The sequence below is a fragment of the Bos grunniens genome, chromosome 5 (assembly GCF_055505025.1).
Source record: "Bos grunniens cultivar Pamir isolate PY7600 chromosome 5, Bosgru_T2T1.0, whole genome shotgun sequence".
NCBI classification, from domain to species: Eukaryota; Metazoa; Chordata; class Mammalia; order Artiodactyla; family Bovidae; genus Bos; species Bos grunniens.
The window spans coordinates 30,021,004-30,037,674 of NC_141169.1; the positions used below are offsets into that span (position 1 = coordinate 30,021,004).

Genomic DNA, 16,671 nt, shown 5'->3' on the forward strand with positions numbered 1-16,671 from the left:
GTGAGAGCATATGTGGTCTGAAAATTCAATTCTTTGGGCCATGCCAAAAGACAGCTAATTTCTGGCCTCTTCTCTCTGCGAAGCTGCTAACTAAGGCATGTGGGAAGCTTTATATCCAGACTCTCGTAGCTTCCAGTGACTGAAAGATGTTCTATGGGTTACTCCTTTTGAAGAGCATGTGGCTCAGAATAAGTAGATATAGGACTTTCCTGGTGGTCCAATGGTTAAGAACCTGCCTGCCACTGCAGGGGACATGGACTGAATCCCTGGAATGGAAGATTTCACATGCTGTTGGGCAGCTGAGTCCATGAGCCACAACTATTGAAGCCCAGGCACCCTAGAGTCCAGAAGGTGCAGCAAGAGAAACCGTAACAACGAGAAAAACCCGCACACCACAACCAGAGAGCAGCCCCTGCTCTCTGCAACCTGAGAAAAGCCCCTGCAGCAACCAAGACCCGGCACAGCCAAAAATAAATAATTTTTAAAAAGAACAAGGAGATATGTACCTGCCACATCCTCATTTCTCCTTTGTCTCTCACAGGGAGAGCATCCTGAGGCCCTGGATATGGATTTAATCTTTATCAAGATATGAATTTCACACAGCCTGGCCCTTAAATATCAGATAAAATTTGGGTTTGGTGTAAAGAAACAACAATCAGTTCCAATGCTGGCGGGTTTAAGTGACTTTCAAGGGTACTTTTGACACATCAGATTTTTGTCATACAGTAAGTTTAAAATCTAGCCCCTGTGGTGATAGTGAATTCAGCTATGTTTATCACCCCAACTGTCCTTACTCAATGTCCACTAAGTATTTTCTTCAACCTTGTGTTCTCGTCCCTATTTCCCCATTTTTCCTGTTAGACTGTTTTTTTTTTTTTTCTGAAGTCCTATTTTAAAGATTTATGTAACATTTGAAAAAAAAATCTAAAATATACATAAATATGCACCCCAAGATAACTCCAGATCAATTCTGTACAGAAAATCACTCACTAAATTTTTAGATAAGCATGTGCACCTAATTGTTCTAGTAGCACAATGCTGCAGGCAGTATTAATTTTTTCTTTCAAGAGAGATTAGTGGAGAATGTTACTTTTATACACTATACTCAAGGAGCCACCCTCAATGGAGCACCTCACAACTGGAAAACAATGAAATCCAACAAGATGACAGTGTTTGAAAGAGATTCAATCCCTCTAGAAGTAAGAAGTAGCAAACTCCTACTAAAAGTGTTAAACTGACTTTCATTTCATTTAATTCTATTCAGTAAGCTTAAAATCTGGGCTTCCCAGAGGCTCAGTGGTAAAGCATCTACATGCAATGCAGGAGACTCAGGTTCGATCCCTGACTCGGGAAGATCTCCTGGGGTAGCAAATGGCTACCCACTCTAGTATTCTTGCCGGGAGAATCCCATGGACAGAGAAGCATGGTAGGCTACAGTGCATAGAGTTGTAGAGAGTTGGACATAACTGAGAACGCATGCATGCATGCAGGCATAAAATCTTCATTAAATCCAACGTCATTAAAAAAAAAAAACAACTAAATACCTCCTTCAAAATCTACAAAGATAAAGGAGGTAAAAATGTCGAAGGGTAATCTTTTCTTTTGCTACAGAACCTGTATAATATAACCAGCCCTACAAACAATCCATTTCTGGGAAAGATTAATAGGTTTAAGAACAAAGGTGGGAAAAGTGATAAACGCTAATTGAGAGAACTTTTTACCACTAAGAAACTCTGATTAAAATATGTAACTATTGCAAGATGAACTTCAGGAAGAAGGAAATTGAACTGAGAGGAAAGAGTCATATACGCAAAGGAATAGTGAACAAAGAAACAGATATTAACTACTATTAACTACACAGAACAATAATAACTAATAATTGAGGGGTATATAGACAAGCAGGTACTAAAAATGCATTTGTTCTTAAAGTCCTCATGTTGTTTGGGAGGAGAATTAAAGTTCTAATTGTGACTTGATTTTGAACAGGCATGTTCTCCGACCACAGTCAAATGGAGAAACACTCACCTTTGTAAAGAAAACTGAAAACCTAAGCATCTGACTCAGGAAACTTAGAAAAGGAGTGTAAGGAAGAAAAAACATACAGAAGCTGAAAATGATAAATGAGAAAATAAAGACACAGTAAAAAGATCAACAAAATTAAAAGCTTGTTCTTTGAAATGACAAACCTCTGGGAAGACTGATCAAGAGAAAAAATAGAAGAGATAAAGAGTTATACACAAACAAAGCAAAGGCTTTAAAAATAAAGAGAATACTGTCATTAACAATAAATTTGAAAACTTATACAAAACAAACTCCTAGAAAAATTAAACTTATAAAAACTAACTCATGAAGAAGCAGAAAATGTAACTTGGTAACAGGCAAGAGATGGGGAATGAAGAGACTGCTGAGATGACTTTTAAGCCTAGTTGTTGGGCTTACGAATGGGAGTTCTATTCACTCAGAAGTGGAAACCAGAAGTCTGGGAGACGCTGTATAATGTATTAATAATTTTGTGTGAATGTACACATGTAGGGAGGGGAAGGTGCTGCTGGTACAGGTGGTGTGAGCATAAGTCATACGTAACATTTAATGGATATGTTTGGATAGGTTGAAATGAAGGTTCCTTTAAGATATATAAATGGAGTTGTTAAATATGCAGCTGGATCTATGATCAGGAGTTCAGGAGAGATCTGAGTTGAAGATACATATTTAAGAGTTATCTATAAATGATAATTAAAGCCACAGGGATGGCTGAAAAGCTCTAGAGAGACAGAGCACTGTTTCTCCATACCAGCAACTGCAGCATCATCTGGGAACCCAACACAAATGCAAAGTCTCAAACCTCAGCCTGGACCAGCTGAATCAGAAACACTGAGAACGACAGGGTCCTGCAATCTGTATATACAAGTTCTCCAGTGATCCCAATGCAGGCTAAAATTTGCGAACCACTGCTGTAGAGTGAGATGTCAAGAGGGCTTGAGGCTTTGCCTTGAGAATTCCAAGATTTAACAGAAGAGGAGGAGCCTGCAAAGAGATGACTAGGAGCAACAAGAAGAGGGGAGTGAGAAAATGCGGAGAGTATTTCTAAAGAAGTGTTTCAAGAGATAGACTGGTAAGGGACTGGGACAGGCTGAGAAGTGAACAGGTGCTGAGAAAACAGGGATAATAAGCAGAGACAGTTCTCAGCAGTCTCATCATAAAGGAGAGATAGGGTAAAGGTGGGAGTGGTAGACTAAGCAATTTTTTTAAAGAGAAGAGTAATGAGCATACTGATCTGCTGGGATAAGAATCTGGCTCAGAGGGAGAGGGTGCCTGCACAGGAGCATCAGGGGAGCTGACAGCAGCAGCACGCCAAGGGGGCAATGCAGCTGTCCGCCTCAGTGGGAGCAGATTTTTACTACTTACAGCATTTAGAATTGCTATCCATGGTGATAAGAAAAGGCAGACCAACTTTTTGTTGGCTTTATTACCACTTTTCAAATTTCTACAGATACTGCACCCCTCACTGCCTGCACCAGAGTGGCTCACTCCCACTGGCCTCTGCTTGGTGTCACTGGGTGATAGGATAAGGTTTCTGAAAAGGGAGGAGGGGGTGGGAGCCTGAGCACTGGTGGAAGGACTGCCCTTGGCTAGGATGGAGAGGCCACCTTTTCAACCAGAAGGCAGGAGGTCATAAACATGATGGGCACTAATATGGTGAGTTTGAAGTTCTGATAGCAGGAAGCTGAAAGAGCTGCCATCAAATGACTTCTATTTCCCCCATGAGATCTCGTGCACAACCATCCCTACTGTGAGATGCCATGTCACACTCCCTTGGCCTGCTTTAATTAAACGTCTGATTCGTCAAATCCACGCTCACTAAGCAACCTTCTATATGTGATCAAGCTCCCCATGTAGGCCTGCCCGCGGGGCAAGAATGTGCTGACCACACAGACTAGAGTGTGTCTCAGTGGTTTCTCATAATAAATTGATAAACTGGTTTTTGAATATGATTTAGTTTCTATATAACCTGATTACAGAGAGCAGACGGAGCATGGTCCTTTTTATAGTTACATTCCTTACTGAGTTATTTTCTCAGGATCTGATTGCTTTTGCACAAAGTGACTACAGTAAATCTCTGGGCCTACAGAGGCATGGGCCAGATCCATAATTAAGCAGCCAATCAGAGGACTCCCCTTCTGTGACATGCCTTGCTCAGCAAAAGCTGGTGTTTCATTAGCTGTCGCTGGCCTGATTTCTACCTCTTTCTACATCCATCTGTTCATTAAGATACTTTAAACTGGCTATCTAGGCATTGACCTACTAGTTTTTACAGGGAGGAATTTCCAAAAATAGTGCAGGAAATAAAACAAGGACTTTGGTGAAATCTATTGGTATACCACCATTATTCATTTATTTATTCCATTATTCATTCAACAAATATTTACAAACTATATACCTTGTGCAAGGCTTAACATTAGAACCATGGGGGCTCCAAAGTCCTCAAGGGATTTATAATCCAGAAATAAAAGCAATGATTATTAGTTCCACAAATAAAACAGTCGTGTGGAAATGGACTCTGACTGCAGAGGGGAAATGAGAAATAAAGAAAAAATTCCTCATAGTAAAAGTGATTAAAGTAGAAACAGGCCATCAGAGGAAATCCTGGATGCTGAGTAACTTCAAAAATATGATGACTTAGAAACAGACAGCCTTGCCTAGAGGCAAAGGTTCCAGCAACCCATCTGGAAATAAGCACAAAAGTGACTCAGGACTTTCTGATATATAAAGAACATGCCAGTCTTTCTGCACAAGTCAGGCTGCAAAAAGGTTTATTTAGGGTTCTTATCCCCAAATCCCCAGGTACTGCAGTCTTTGGTTTGTTCTGCAATACTGAATCTGTCCCTCCTTCTTATCTTTGCCTCCCTTGCTTCCGCCCATCACAGTTCATACTCGAGCATCAGATGCAGTCTTTCTATGACCTAGAATCTTCTGCCACTGAATCATGTCAGTGGCACACAGACACAGTGACCACCACCCAAGCTCTGTATGAAGGATTTGATGACCTTGGGTATTTTTAAAGTGCCTACCACACAGCAGATGCTCAATTAAGATTCATTTCCTCCTTTCTTTCCTTTTTTTTTTCCTTCCCTTCCCTGGTGAGGAAGAGAGGGAAAAAACAGGAGCCAACAAAAAAGACAGATCTCCAGTAAGATAGCATTCATTAGTGTGAAAATACTGAGAAGGTTTAAAACCACTTCTCATTACCTACCTTGTGTCTGCGGGATGTAAGGAGACAGGAGTTTTGACCTTTTCTTTTCATATCCCTTCTGTGTGATGTCCCCTAAAATAGCAAGAACAGAAATAGGTTACTTATTATTCTTACTCTGTGGTTGTTCACTGTAAAAATAAAATTAATTACAGAGTGTTACAGAATTACCACATAGAGAGTAGGGGAAAAAATGTATGGTTCTTTGCCAAGGATTTTGCTATGTGTGATTTCCCACAGGCTTGGAGCTGACTTCTTATGGAAAACTGCAGGGCTGGTCCCTCCCTACACCAATCTAGCGGCACAACATGCTACATTCCATGTCAGAGATCCCCAAGTTCCTAGGCACCCCCCGTTTCCATGGCATTTAAGATATACTAAAATGGAATGTGCCAAGGCTAGCAGACAAACGATCTTCTTTCTCTCCAAGGTTTCACTCTGACCAAATGAATGCAGTTGACTTGGGAGGTATTCAATTACACAGCTATACAGAACCGCATAAAATCACAAGTCTAGTTAAGGGGAGAAATCAAGGTTCAGGCACCGGGATGGGATTTCTGAAAAGGCCCTTCTGCACCCTAGGACCTGTGCTGGAACCCAGAGCTGGAATTCCCACATCTCTCCACTTGCTTCACTGGTTTGTATTTTTGAATATGTGTATGTCTTTTTCACAAGGTTAAATGGAAAAGTATATGTGAAGCACAGAAAAAAGTACATACATGATAAATGCAGTAAGGATAAAACTGATTAACAGAGGACAAACTATGGCGCTGAAGACTTCAAGAAACCTGCTTTGTCCTAAAGAAAGGGTAGAAAATGGATGGGCAGGGAGCAGGGTTAAAAGGACCAGGAAATCAGCAGGAGAACAAAGGGACATTCAAGGGACAGTAATTCAAAGCTGGAGGAATAAATATATCCGGTGAATAAATATATGTGATGGTGGGGGAGGAAGCCCATACTGATGGATACAGAGATTTGGACTCATGGGTGATGAACGTCAGATATGTCGGTCTCAGCATTTGACTGATGGAGCAGGTGGGGGAGATGAAGCAGGGCTCACTGAACAGCTTAAACAGAGGAGTAACACTCGCAGATCATAGAGTGCAGCAAGTTCACTTTTTCTGAGGAATGTGGAACCAAGGGTAAAAGCCAGAGAGAGAAGTGCTTGCCCTGCTGCTACTATAGTGATCTGGGCAAGATACTAGTAGCTTAAATCAAAGATAGAGGTAGAAGGGAGGAAAAGAAGTGACTGGATTAAGAGAGACACTAGGGAGGAAAACTGAGTAGGATTTGATGACTGATTCAGTGTAGGATGGAGGTTTCTGGCTTGAGCAACCAGGCAGATGGTCATGATATTCTCTGACAGAGATATACCCCAAGAACTGGGTTGAAGAAGATAAGCGTTGAGCTCATTAGGAAAAGTCTATCAGACACACAAGAGAAAATGTCCAATCAACAGTTGGCTATATGAATCTAGAACTTTGGAAAGAGAGACAGATTTGGAACTATAAGGATATAGATGAAAAATAATACAATCTCTGGAGAAATGTGATTTCTATCAAAATTCAGATTCATCAACTGCACTTCTAGGAATTTATCCAATGATAAAATTCACAGAGGTGTACAAAAATCAACATAAGAATATTCCCTGAGTTATTCTTTGAATGGAAACACTGGAAGGACTCTAGACACTTATGTTATAGACCATCTGTGTCAGTGGCTTTCAAATCGGAATGGCTCTACCCTCGAGGGGACAACTGACAAAGATTAAACACGGGTTCAATCCTGGTCCAGGAAGACTCCACAAGACTTGGAGCAACTAAGCCCATGTACCACAACTACTGAGTCCGTGGGCCTAGAATCCACGCTCTGCAACAGAGCACCACAATGGGAAGCCCGACCACCACAACTAGAGAAAGCCTACGTGCAGCCATAGAGACCCAGTACAGTCAATAAACAAACAAACACATTTTGGAAAGAAAAAAAGAGCCTGTTCAGCTTCTTTAAAAAAAAATAATAATGAATGGTTCTGTAGGTATATATTTGTTAATATGATAAAATGGTCACATTATATAACAGAAAAAAAGGAACTATACTAAACAGTTTATGCAGCATATTCAATTTTGGGACTAAAAATATTTTTATACATACAGGTATACACACAAAAAGAAAATCTAAATTTTAAATGCCAAAATGTTAACAATGGTTAGCTAATACTTGTAAGATTATTACAAGTTTCAGCTTTTTGTCAGTTTTGCTTGCCTGTCTTTTATAATTTTTCTACAATGAGCATCCATTATTTCAAGAAACGATAAAGATTTTTAAACTGCAATCATGACTACTTACTAGACTGTACAAATTTAATCACAATGGCCCTTCATCTCTGCTTTCCTAGTGAAATTAGAGAAACCCACAGTGCATTTTTGTGAATAAAAACCAAGAGTTTAGGTCATCTCTAACAATACACAAAACTAGCAGGGATGTGGGAGCCTACCAAGGAAACCTTCCTAAGAAGCAGGAAATCATGTCTTTCATTGAAAAAGAAACAAGGATTCTCCTGTCCTGTTCCACACTCTCAAGCTCTCCAATCGCCACTACACACACACACACTCTCTCTCTCTCTCTCTCTCTCTTACTCACTCACTCACTCACTGATTCACACACGCACTCCCTTAAGGGCACAAAGACCTCTTCTGCTGCCTCAGAACACATCTGATAAAGTAAAAAGCCTTTAAAAGCTTTCTTCAGTGCTTTGACTGCCAACCATTCACTGTCAGTAACTGACAGACTTGGTATCTTGGACATTAATCAACTACCAACCATCTTGAGCTGTGAAAAAAGTCAATCAAGAGAGTCTAATTCAGCCATGCCAATTAGCTCCATTTGTTCCATAAACAAGAAAAGACACTGAAGAGCCCTGGGAGAAGACACACTGCAGAGAGAAGTGAGGACTCCGGTGATAGCACTCACAAATGCCCCCTTCCTCTTCTCTGGGTACAAGACCTGCTCAAAAGTCACACTTGCCACCATTTGTTAGCCACTTCCTCCTGGTGCCCCCTTCAGCTCTGCACACACTTCCGTGATAGCACTAAGCACATCACTGGTACCTTGTTTACACATCTGTGTTCCTACGAGACGGTGCACTTGAGGGCAGGGACTGTGTCTTGTTCATCTCTACAGCCTGCCCACAGCCTGGCACAATAGACACTTGTTGAATGAGTGACTGAATGAACTGGTAAAATGAAAGCACCCAGGGAATAATAAATCAGAGACACACGTGCTTGGGTGGAAACTGGGAGTGGGAGAAAAAGAGGTCTTTACATTTAGGAGGAGCTGAAATGCCCAGGGAGAGAAATTTAGTGAACCAAAAAGTTTACTGAAACCTGACAGCTAGACCTTAAAGCTGGCCAGAGAAGCAAGAGAGGAATAAATAATACATAAATCACTGGGCACTGAAGCAGAAGGAACTCTACCAGAAAGTGATGTATCCCATAGCCAGAGAGCAAGACCAGACAGAAGGAATTCAGTTATCCCACATAACTGAATTTGTTATCCGCACTGCTGTCATTGCCTCCTCCAGTCTGTGCTCTTATCACTCTCACCACCTGCTGCTAAGCACTTCTGGTGCACTGAAGCAACGCTTGCTAAACATTTCCAGTTTTTAAGAATCACCCAAGGAACATGTAAAAATACAAATTCCCAGGCCCTTCCCTTGAAGATTCTGATTCACTAAGTCTGGATTAAGACCCAGATACCTGCTTTTCTAACAAGTGCCTTCTAAGAGTCTTAAAGATCAGGAAGTTTGCCAATGGCTGCACTGAAGAACTCTGGAGCGTGCTGGGCGGTTCCACTGACAATGTGAGGAGAAGGCTGTCTGGGCAACATGGCCTCGAGGGAGAGCATGGAGCCCGGGGAGCTCACAGACACTAAGTCACATCACAGGCATTCTTACAACAGATTTTTGGCCATCTGGCATACGGAGCAAAAAGGAGTGCCATAACTATACCTGTATAAAATTTACATTACAATGGCACAAAGCTAAGTTAAACCTGTTGTTCAAGTTTTCTGAGTACTGAACAAATATAGGGAGGATTAGCCTTCCCCTCCTACTAGGGTAACATATTAGTATTTCTCCACCAACATGAACGCTCAGAAGAGCAGCCACTTCCTGGGGTCTAGAGGCATGAAGGCACCAAGCCTGATGAGACAGTGACCCGAGACTGTCTGGATGCTTCAGCACCACCACAGTCTTGAGACAACACTAGACGTATGGAAAGATGGGTGTCAGGGGTTGGAGAGAAAGGAAATAATATGTTCCCAACTTCTCTGTTGCCACCTGGGATCAATGCAAGTGGCTTGGCATGGGCAGCCCACAATTCTTCTCCAAGCAGACCGACAGAGGGCCTGAAAGGAGGCGGGTGTGCGCCTGCCAGCCAATCCAGCCTCTTCAAGGTCAGTGGTGATAGGAGGAATCGTCCCACAAGTCAGTTAGCTGTTCGAGGGGAGCGTATGTTTACACTGGTGGGGCGGCACCACGCTGTGGTTCCGAACCTACGAGCTAGACACAGCTGCACCTGCAGCACAGCCTCACCACTTCCTGGCTATCTGACTCTAGACAAGTTTCACTTAACCTCTTGATGAGTCTTGATTTCCATGTCTGCAAAGTGGGGAAGAATAGTATCTACTTTGCAAAGTTTTTATCTGTGATTAAAAGTACTCAATATGGGCTCTCGGTAACTGACAATTCCAACAGCCACAAACATTTACTGAAGGCCTACCCTACTGGCTAGGTAGGGTCTAGGGGGAGGAACTGTGTTCAAAGAGGAGACAAAGCAGACAGGCATCACTAATTCTCCACAGCACGAAGTGGGCTGTGGAAGAAGGAAGGATTGTGTTCTCTGCTTGGGGAGGGAAAGGAATGTTGACAGAGCAGTGGCATGTGGTTTGGGTCTGGGCTTTCTAATAGCAGAACTAGGACCTGAACTCGTAAGGATGCAATCACTTAGCGGTTCACTGGTTTTCCTCCGCTGTGTGGGTATGGCCATGTTTGGCGGTTCCCTTATGATTCTCATCTCCCAGACAGAGCAGAGCAATGCTAAGTAGTTCTCACAGATGACCTTGGGCAGCACCCTGAGCAATTAGGTGCTAAATAAACACAGGGTCTGAGAAATTCTGGAGGGCCACCAAGTCAGATGTATATAGGGTGTTGTTGGACAGACAGCAAGAATTACAGCTCCAGCCATAATTTCTTTCTGCTCCAAAGGAAATAAAAAGGGATGTGCCATGCAGCCCAGCCTCAAAGTCACACCTAGTCAGTCAGAGGGGTAACAGCTGGGGGATCTGGAAGATGTTGTAAAAAAAATATTTTTGAGCACTGAATGGATGATACAGAGTGTCAAGCAAGATGAATAAAACAGTATCCATGTCTTCAAGAAGTTCCAGGTCTAGGGACTTCCCTGGTGGTCCAGCGGCTAAGACTCCACATTCCCAATGCAGGGGGGCAGGTTTAATCCCTGGTCAGGGAACTAGACCCCACATGCCGCAACTAAAGATCAAAGATTTCATGTGCTGCAACCAAGATCCCACACAGCCAAATAAATAAATATTAAAGAAAAAAAGAAAAAGGAAGTTCCAGGTCTAAACAAATAATTACAATAAAAGTGACAGGGAAGACACTAGAGATTAAGTACAAAGTTCTACGTGAGTATGAAGGAAATAATGGTGATAAAAGATAATTATAATATTCAATAAGAAAAAGTACATAGGAGAAGGCAATGGCATCCCACTCCAGTACTCTTGCCTGGAAAATCCCATGGACGGAGGAGCCTGGAAGGCTGTAGTCCATGGGGTCGCTGAGGGTCAGACACAACTGAGCGACTTCACTTTCACTTTCGTGCATTGGAGAAGGAAACGGCAACCCACTCCAGTGTTCTTGCCTGGAAAATCCCAGGGACGGCGGGGCCTGGTGGGCTGCTGTCTATGGGGTCACACAGAGTCGGACACGACTGAAGTGACTTAGCAGCAGCAGCAGCAGCAACAACACTCATCAAGGGCTTACTATGTATCAGACTCTGTTAGAAGAGGCTCAGGCAGTTTTATCAGCTGCTATTACCATCATTCCCTATGTTATAGGTGAAGATACTGAGACCCAGCAAGTTTAAGCAACTTGCGCACAACCATACCTAGTAAGTGCTAGGATCAGGAACTCAACTCAGAGACTTGGCTCCAGAAGCCCCCTCTTAAACACAACATTGCGTTCATTTTCAGAAAGAAGTTCCAAATTCAGCTTTAAAGAGATTGGGACGACTTCACAGAAGTTGCTCTTGGGCTGGGTCTTGAAAGATGACAGAGAGACAGACACTGGGAGGTGAAGACACGACTTCTCAAACCCTCAACTGTGAAAGAGAACTGCATTCCTGGAGCAGCAGGCAGATGTGTAAAGTTGTAAATTCAATCTCCCATGAACCAGGAAGGAAAAAGGCCTTACCGCTGCTCCTGCATGCCCAGGCAGATGGGAGGATCAAGATGGGATCCTCAGATACTTGAAATTTAGGACTGATATTTATCTCATGGCTCATCAGTTTACTTCCCTCTTCATTAAATGCCTCTTTTATAATAAGGCCATCATTCTAAATTTTCAAAATATTCTGACAATTCATTTAATCTGCCATCAAATCGTCTTCAATAAACAGGAAAGGTGTTACCTTTATGACAGAACAAGAAACTGAGACATGAAAAGATAAATGTCTTGTATAAGGATATACAGCTAGACTAGAATCTAGGTCTGTGGTCTTTTCTTAGTGTTCTTTGTCCATTGTTCATTTGTAGGTGGTCCCCCTATCAGATGCAATAAAAGTATAAAACTAACTAACCTATTGTTCATAAAATGAATAGCATGGAATAAACAACTTTTATGACTCACTCCAAAGCATACATGACTTTCAAGAAGGCATTAAATACCACTACCACCACCACCCTGCCTGCAACAGAGCTCTGGGTGAATTGTCTTTTTTAGTCATTTTCAAAATGAAAGCCAACTGGAGAAAATGTCCAAGTGCAGTTTAAAAAAAAAAGTCAGCAAGAAGTGATTACACATCATTACTAAATACTCAGCTAAGGGAGAGTGGGGCCTCTCTGTTTTGTTAAGGAGTAATTAGGAGGGAGAGAAATGAGAGACTGAGAGAAAAAAGTTCTGGAGTCATCACCTTCAAATCTATACCTGTATCTAAAACCTATTCTATCCTCTACATGTAAATCTTTGACCAGGAAGGTGGGATATGCTGGCTGTGACTGGAGATGTGGAGTGGGACTGGGGTTACGGCTATTAGAGATATAAGCACACACACAGAGAGAGAAAGAGCCAAAATGTAGCCAAGAATGTGAATGAGGTCAATCTTAGCAAAACTGAAAAAGGCAGAGGCTTGGATCATGTCCAGGAGACACTGGCTAGAAGACAAAGAAAGTTTTCTATTATTAAATTTTACCATGTTCTTCTTACAATGACAATTCCATTCAATCAATTATATGTACCAGCCACCATCCTCCAAACATCCTCCTTTCAGAGGTAATATATAAAGGTTCACAAACCTTAAGCCAAATACAGGGCATTTTGGCCTTTATCTTCCCCTACCAAGTGGCCAAGAAGACTCCAAAGAATGTGAAACCCTAAATTACTTTTAAAACTCTCTGAAGTTTCTTTTTACAAATAAGGAGGACTATTCTTACATTGAAGGAGGGTGAAAAGATACAATATTTTCATAGTCTAGCCAGAAATAAACTCGTAAAATAGTTCAATCTGCTGGAAGATGAGAATTTTTATTTTATCTATTTAATAATTTTTCTTTTGGGGAAAAAAATCAGTGATAAAATATTCAAAGATTAGTTCTCTCTTCTTTTAACTTTGCTAATCTTACAAAAGATTTTCAAAAGAATTTAGCTTCAGGACATTCAAATTTCCATTCTCAGTAGATGTCCTCTCACCTCATTTAGGAAAGTAACTAGACATTTTCCACATCAGAAACTTGAGAATAAGCCCAGACTGCTTTCTCCCAAAACTCAAATCATAGAATTGTTTTGGCTGTTTTCTAGGTCAAATATATATGACTTCTTACAGATGGTATTTCACCTAAGGCACCGTGCAAGTTCAAACAAATAAAAAGCAACAGAGTGAAACCCTTGAAATGCACTGAGAAACTGAACTCAGGTCTACTACATCATCGGGCAGCTGGCTAAAGTAATTCATCTAATGCAAAAGGTATGTTTGTGTGTCCATCAGAAAAACTATGTCTGCAAATAAGAAATTTGCTATCCAAACGACCTGAATGTTTAACCAGGACAGGAGGGGTAGGAAGCCCTGAGATGGTTTAGCTGGTAGAAAAAGCACAGGGTTCGGCATGAGGCAGACCTGGACCTGGGTCTGGACCCTCAGTCTGCCATTTACTGGCTCCTTGACAAGTTACTGAACAACTCTGCCTCAGTTTCATAATAGGTAAAACTGGAATAACTCCTACCTTGAGTGCTTATGATGAGTCCTGAATGAGAAAATACATGCAAAAGTTCCTGGCACACAGCACACATTCAACTAGTTTTATTGGACACCACCCCAGCCCTGGCCCCACCCTTAAGTCCTAACAGTAGCTTTACCCTTAAAAGGGTGATTTAGAAAATTCTGGGTTGGTAGGTTCTCTGAGTACATTAAGTGTCTTCCCAGGTGGAGCCAGCAGTAAGGAACCTGCCTGCCAATGCAGGAGACGTAAAAGACTAGGGTTTGATCCCTGGGTTGGGAAGATCTCCAGGAGGAGGGCATGGCAACCCACTCCAGTATTCTTGCCTGAAGAATCCCATGGACAGAGGAGCCTGACGGGCTACAGTCCATGGGGTTGCAAAGAGTCAGACACGACTGAGCGACTTAGCACACAGACAAAGACACGTGGTGGCACAGTTCTACACCCTCAGCAGTGGGAGCCAACAAAGTTAGTGCCTCTGGGTGCTAAAAGTTTAAAAGAAGGAAAACTGACATCAAAGAGGAGGTACAAATATCTAAACTAGAAATAAGCAAATTAGTTCAAAGAAATACATGTAAATAAAACAGTGCCAATATGCACAAAACAGGATTACATGCATCCAACTATGGATGTCGTCATTTTAATTTAGGCCTCAAACTGCAAATGCCTAGCGGGGGAAAAGACAGGAAAAAAAGATAATTTTCTTTACAGCTTCTTCTTTTCCCTGATTTTTATCTTTAATTTTCCCTAGAAAATTAGAAAACGGTTTCTTACAAGAACAGCTAGGCATATTCAATTACTTTGCCTTTATTCTAGCATCCATGAAAATGACTTCTTTTAAAACTAGGCAGTAAGTAATAACAGCTATGCTGTTCACTGAATCTAAATTAAACAGTGCATGGTGCCAGGTATTCTCTATCAGTGGTGCAGATAAAATTAACAATGAATCAAAAATCTAAGTATGTCCTCTCGCAAGTACAGAAATACAGTGAAAATTTCTAAATAGGAAGAATTTTGTTGGTAGCCAGTTCCTACCGCTCTAGAAACCAAAGATGCACAGAAAAAAATACAAGTAGAGAGAATAAAATAAGCAGCTTGTTTGATCTCAGATTCCAGGTGTCAGAAGGCTTATATTTTCCTCCCAACTAGCTCTCTGATCCTGCGCAAGCCATTATACACTTCTCTGGGCCTCGGTTTCCATATCTGCAGGAATTAAGGATAAAACAAGCTCTAAAGCCTGGTCAACATTCGATGAACGCCACTTGCCTGGCACTGCTATGTGTGACAAGGCAAAACGAGGAAAGGAATAGAGTAGGCAACAGAACAGATGAGCTCTGGGAGTGACAGATACATCCTCACAATTGGTGTAGGAGGTGGGAGCTGAGAGCGCGGGTGTGAATGATACCATGAGAGGGAGTGCAGCGTGAAAAGCGGAGAAGGCCAAAAAAGGAATCCTGGAGAAAACGAACATTTAAAGAATGGGTAGAGGGGAAAGGGATGATACTGGGACACAGCAGGGAGGCCAGGAAGGAACTGGGGGAAGGAGGGGAGAAGAGGGAGAGGGAAAGTGAGAAGGAGACGATGAATAATGCACAGTGTCACAAAGGTAAAAACAGAATCAGAAAACGCTTGCTCAATTTGGCAACGAGATCACCAGTAGCGGCCTAATTAAAGGAACTTGAGGACGACGGTTATTCAGAATACTACAGAGGAGATCAGCGGTGAAGTCAGGCTAGCAAGATTTTTTCCTTTCAATACGCTTTGTTATAAAGTATACGAGATATGGAACAGTATCTATAGGAGGCTACAGAGTCCAGGAGAGTGATGGGCACATCTTGAAGATGGACAAATTCATATATTACAGAGAAACAGCTATTAGAAAGAGAGTGAAAAACACTTACTCAACCGACAACAATCAAGAACTTCCAACCTGCAAAGCACTACTTTAGAGGAACAGGACAGAAGAGGACAGATGTAGTCCCCCAGCACAGAGAGATACCCAAATAACAATGACATAATGAAAGACTTAATCACCAGTTTGATAAGGGCTGCAGAGAAGTTGTTCAGGGGCTAAGAGGGCTCTGACAGGTTTCAGCAGGCATGTTGCTCAGCACAAACTTACAGACAGGTCTACATGCCAGACCTGACCTAGTCTGGGCACCTGGACAAGGCTGCTCTGAGGAAGTGAGTGACATTTAAGCTGAGATATTTAAAAATAAATAAATACATTTAAATATTTTGAAAATGACACAGGAGCTGGCAGGACAGGCAGTGGGCTTGCAGCGGTGCGAAGTTCATCCGATGAGAAGACCTTGAGAGGGACACATCTGGGAGGGAGCACAGCTGAGAGCCAGCTCAACTGGTGAGGGGGCGGGCATACGGTAGGGGGTGGTGAGGTAGGGGAGGCAGCAGGGTCCAGATCCTGCAGGGTCCTGGAGACCATGTGAGGGTTCAGGGATTTCATTATAAATCAGAGAGAAAGCCTTTGAGGAGCTTTAAGCAGAAGGGTAACATGATCACACAAGGTAACTGATGAGGGCGGAAGCTCCTGAAAGGATGAGAAGGAGTAAGAGTCAGAGTTGGGAGTAGGGGTGCCTCATGGCTCAGTGAGGACTGAGACTGGGACTAGGGTCTGTGCCCTTGATCTGAGTGCTCCCTGGGTTTGGAGGGTTATCCTCCACCCTCAGGCTGCCTGGCAGAGCTTAGAGGAGCTGGAAACTCTGAAGCAGTCACCTCAAGTAGACAACAGCCTTTTTAATCCCTCTGTATTCAATATTATCATTTTCTGTGTCTGTCAGGATGCACAAAAGATTGGCGACGCTATAGGACTTTAATGATATCTCATTCTTGGAGAAAAGAGATAAGGATGGGTAAGTAAATACAGTTGTTGAGGGAGTGCTGGAGGTGGGGTGAGGGGGA

The 16,671-nt window shown here is 42.2% G+C and overlaps 1 protein-coding gene across 5 annotated transcripts in view; it reads right to left on the minus strand.

The window, feature by feature from the left end:
* Positions 1–16,671, minus strand: part of DIP2B (DIP2 acetate--CoA ligase B (putative)) — a 231,052-nt gene that overhangs the window by 115,197 nt on the left and 99,184 nt on the right. For all 5 annotated transcript variants that reach the window (XM_086399451.1, XM_086399450.1, XM_086399453.1 and 2 more), the window contains exon 2: positions 5,252–5,323. In XM_086399451.1, coding sequence (XP_086255577.1) covers positions 5,252–5,323 — 72 coding nt within the window. The remainder of the gene's footprint in view (positions 1–5,251; positions 5,324–16,671) is intronic.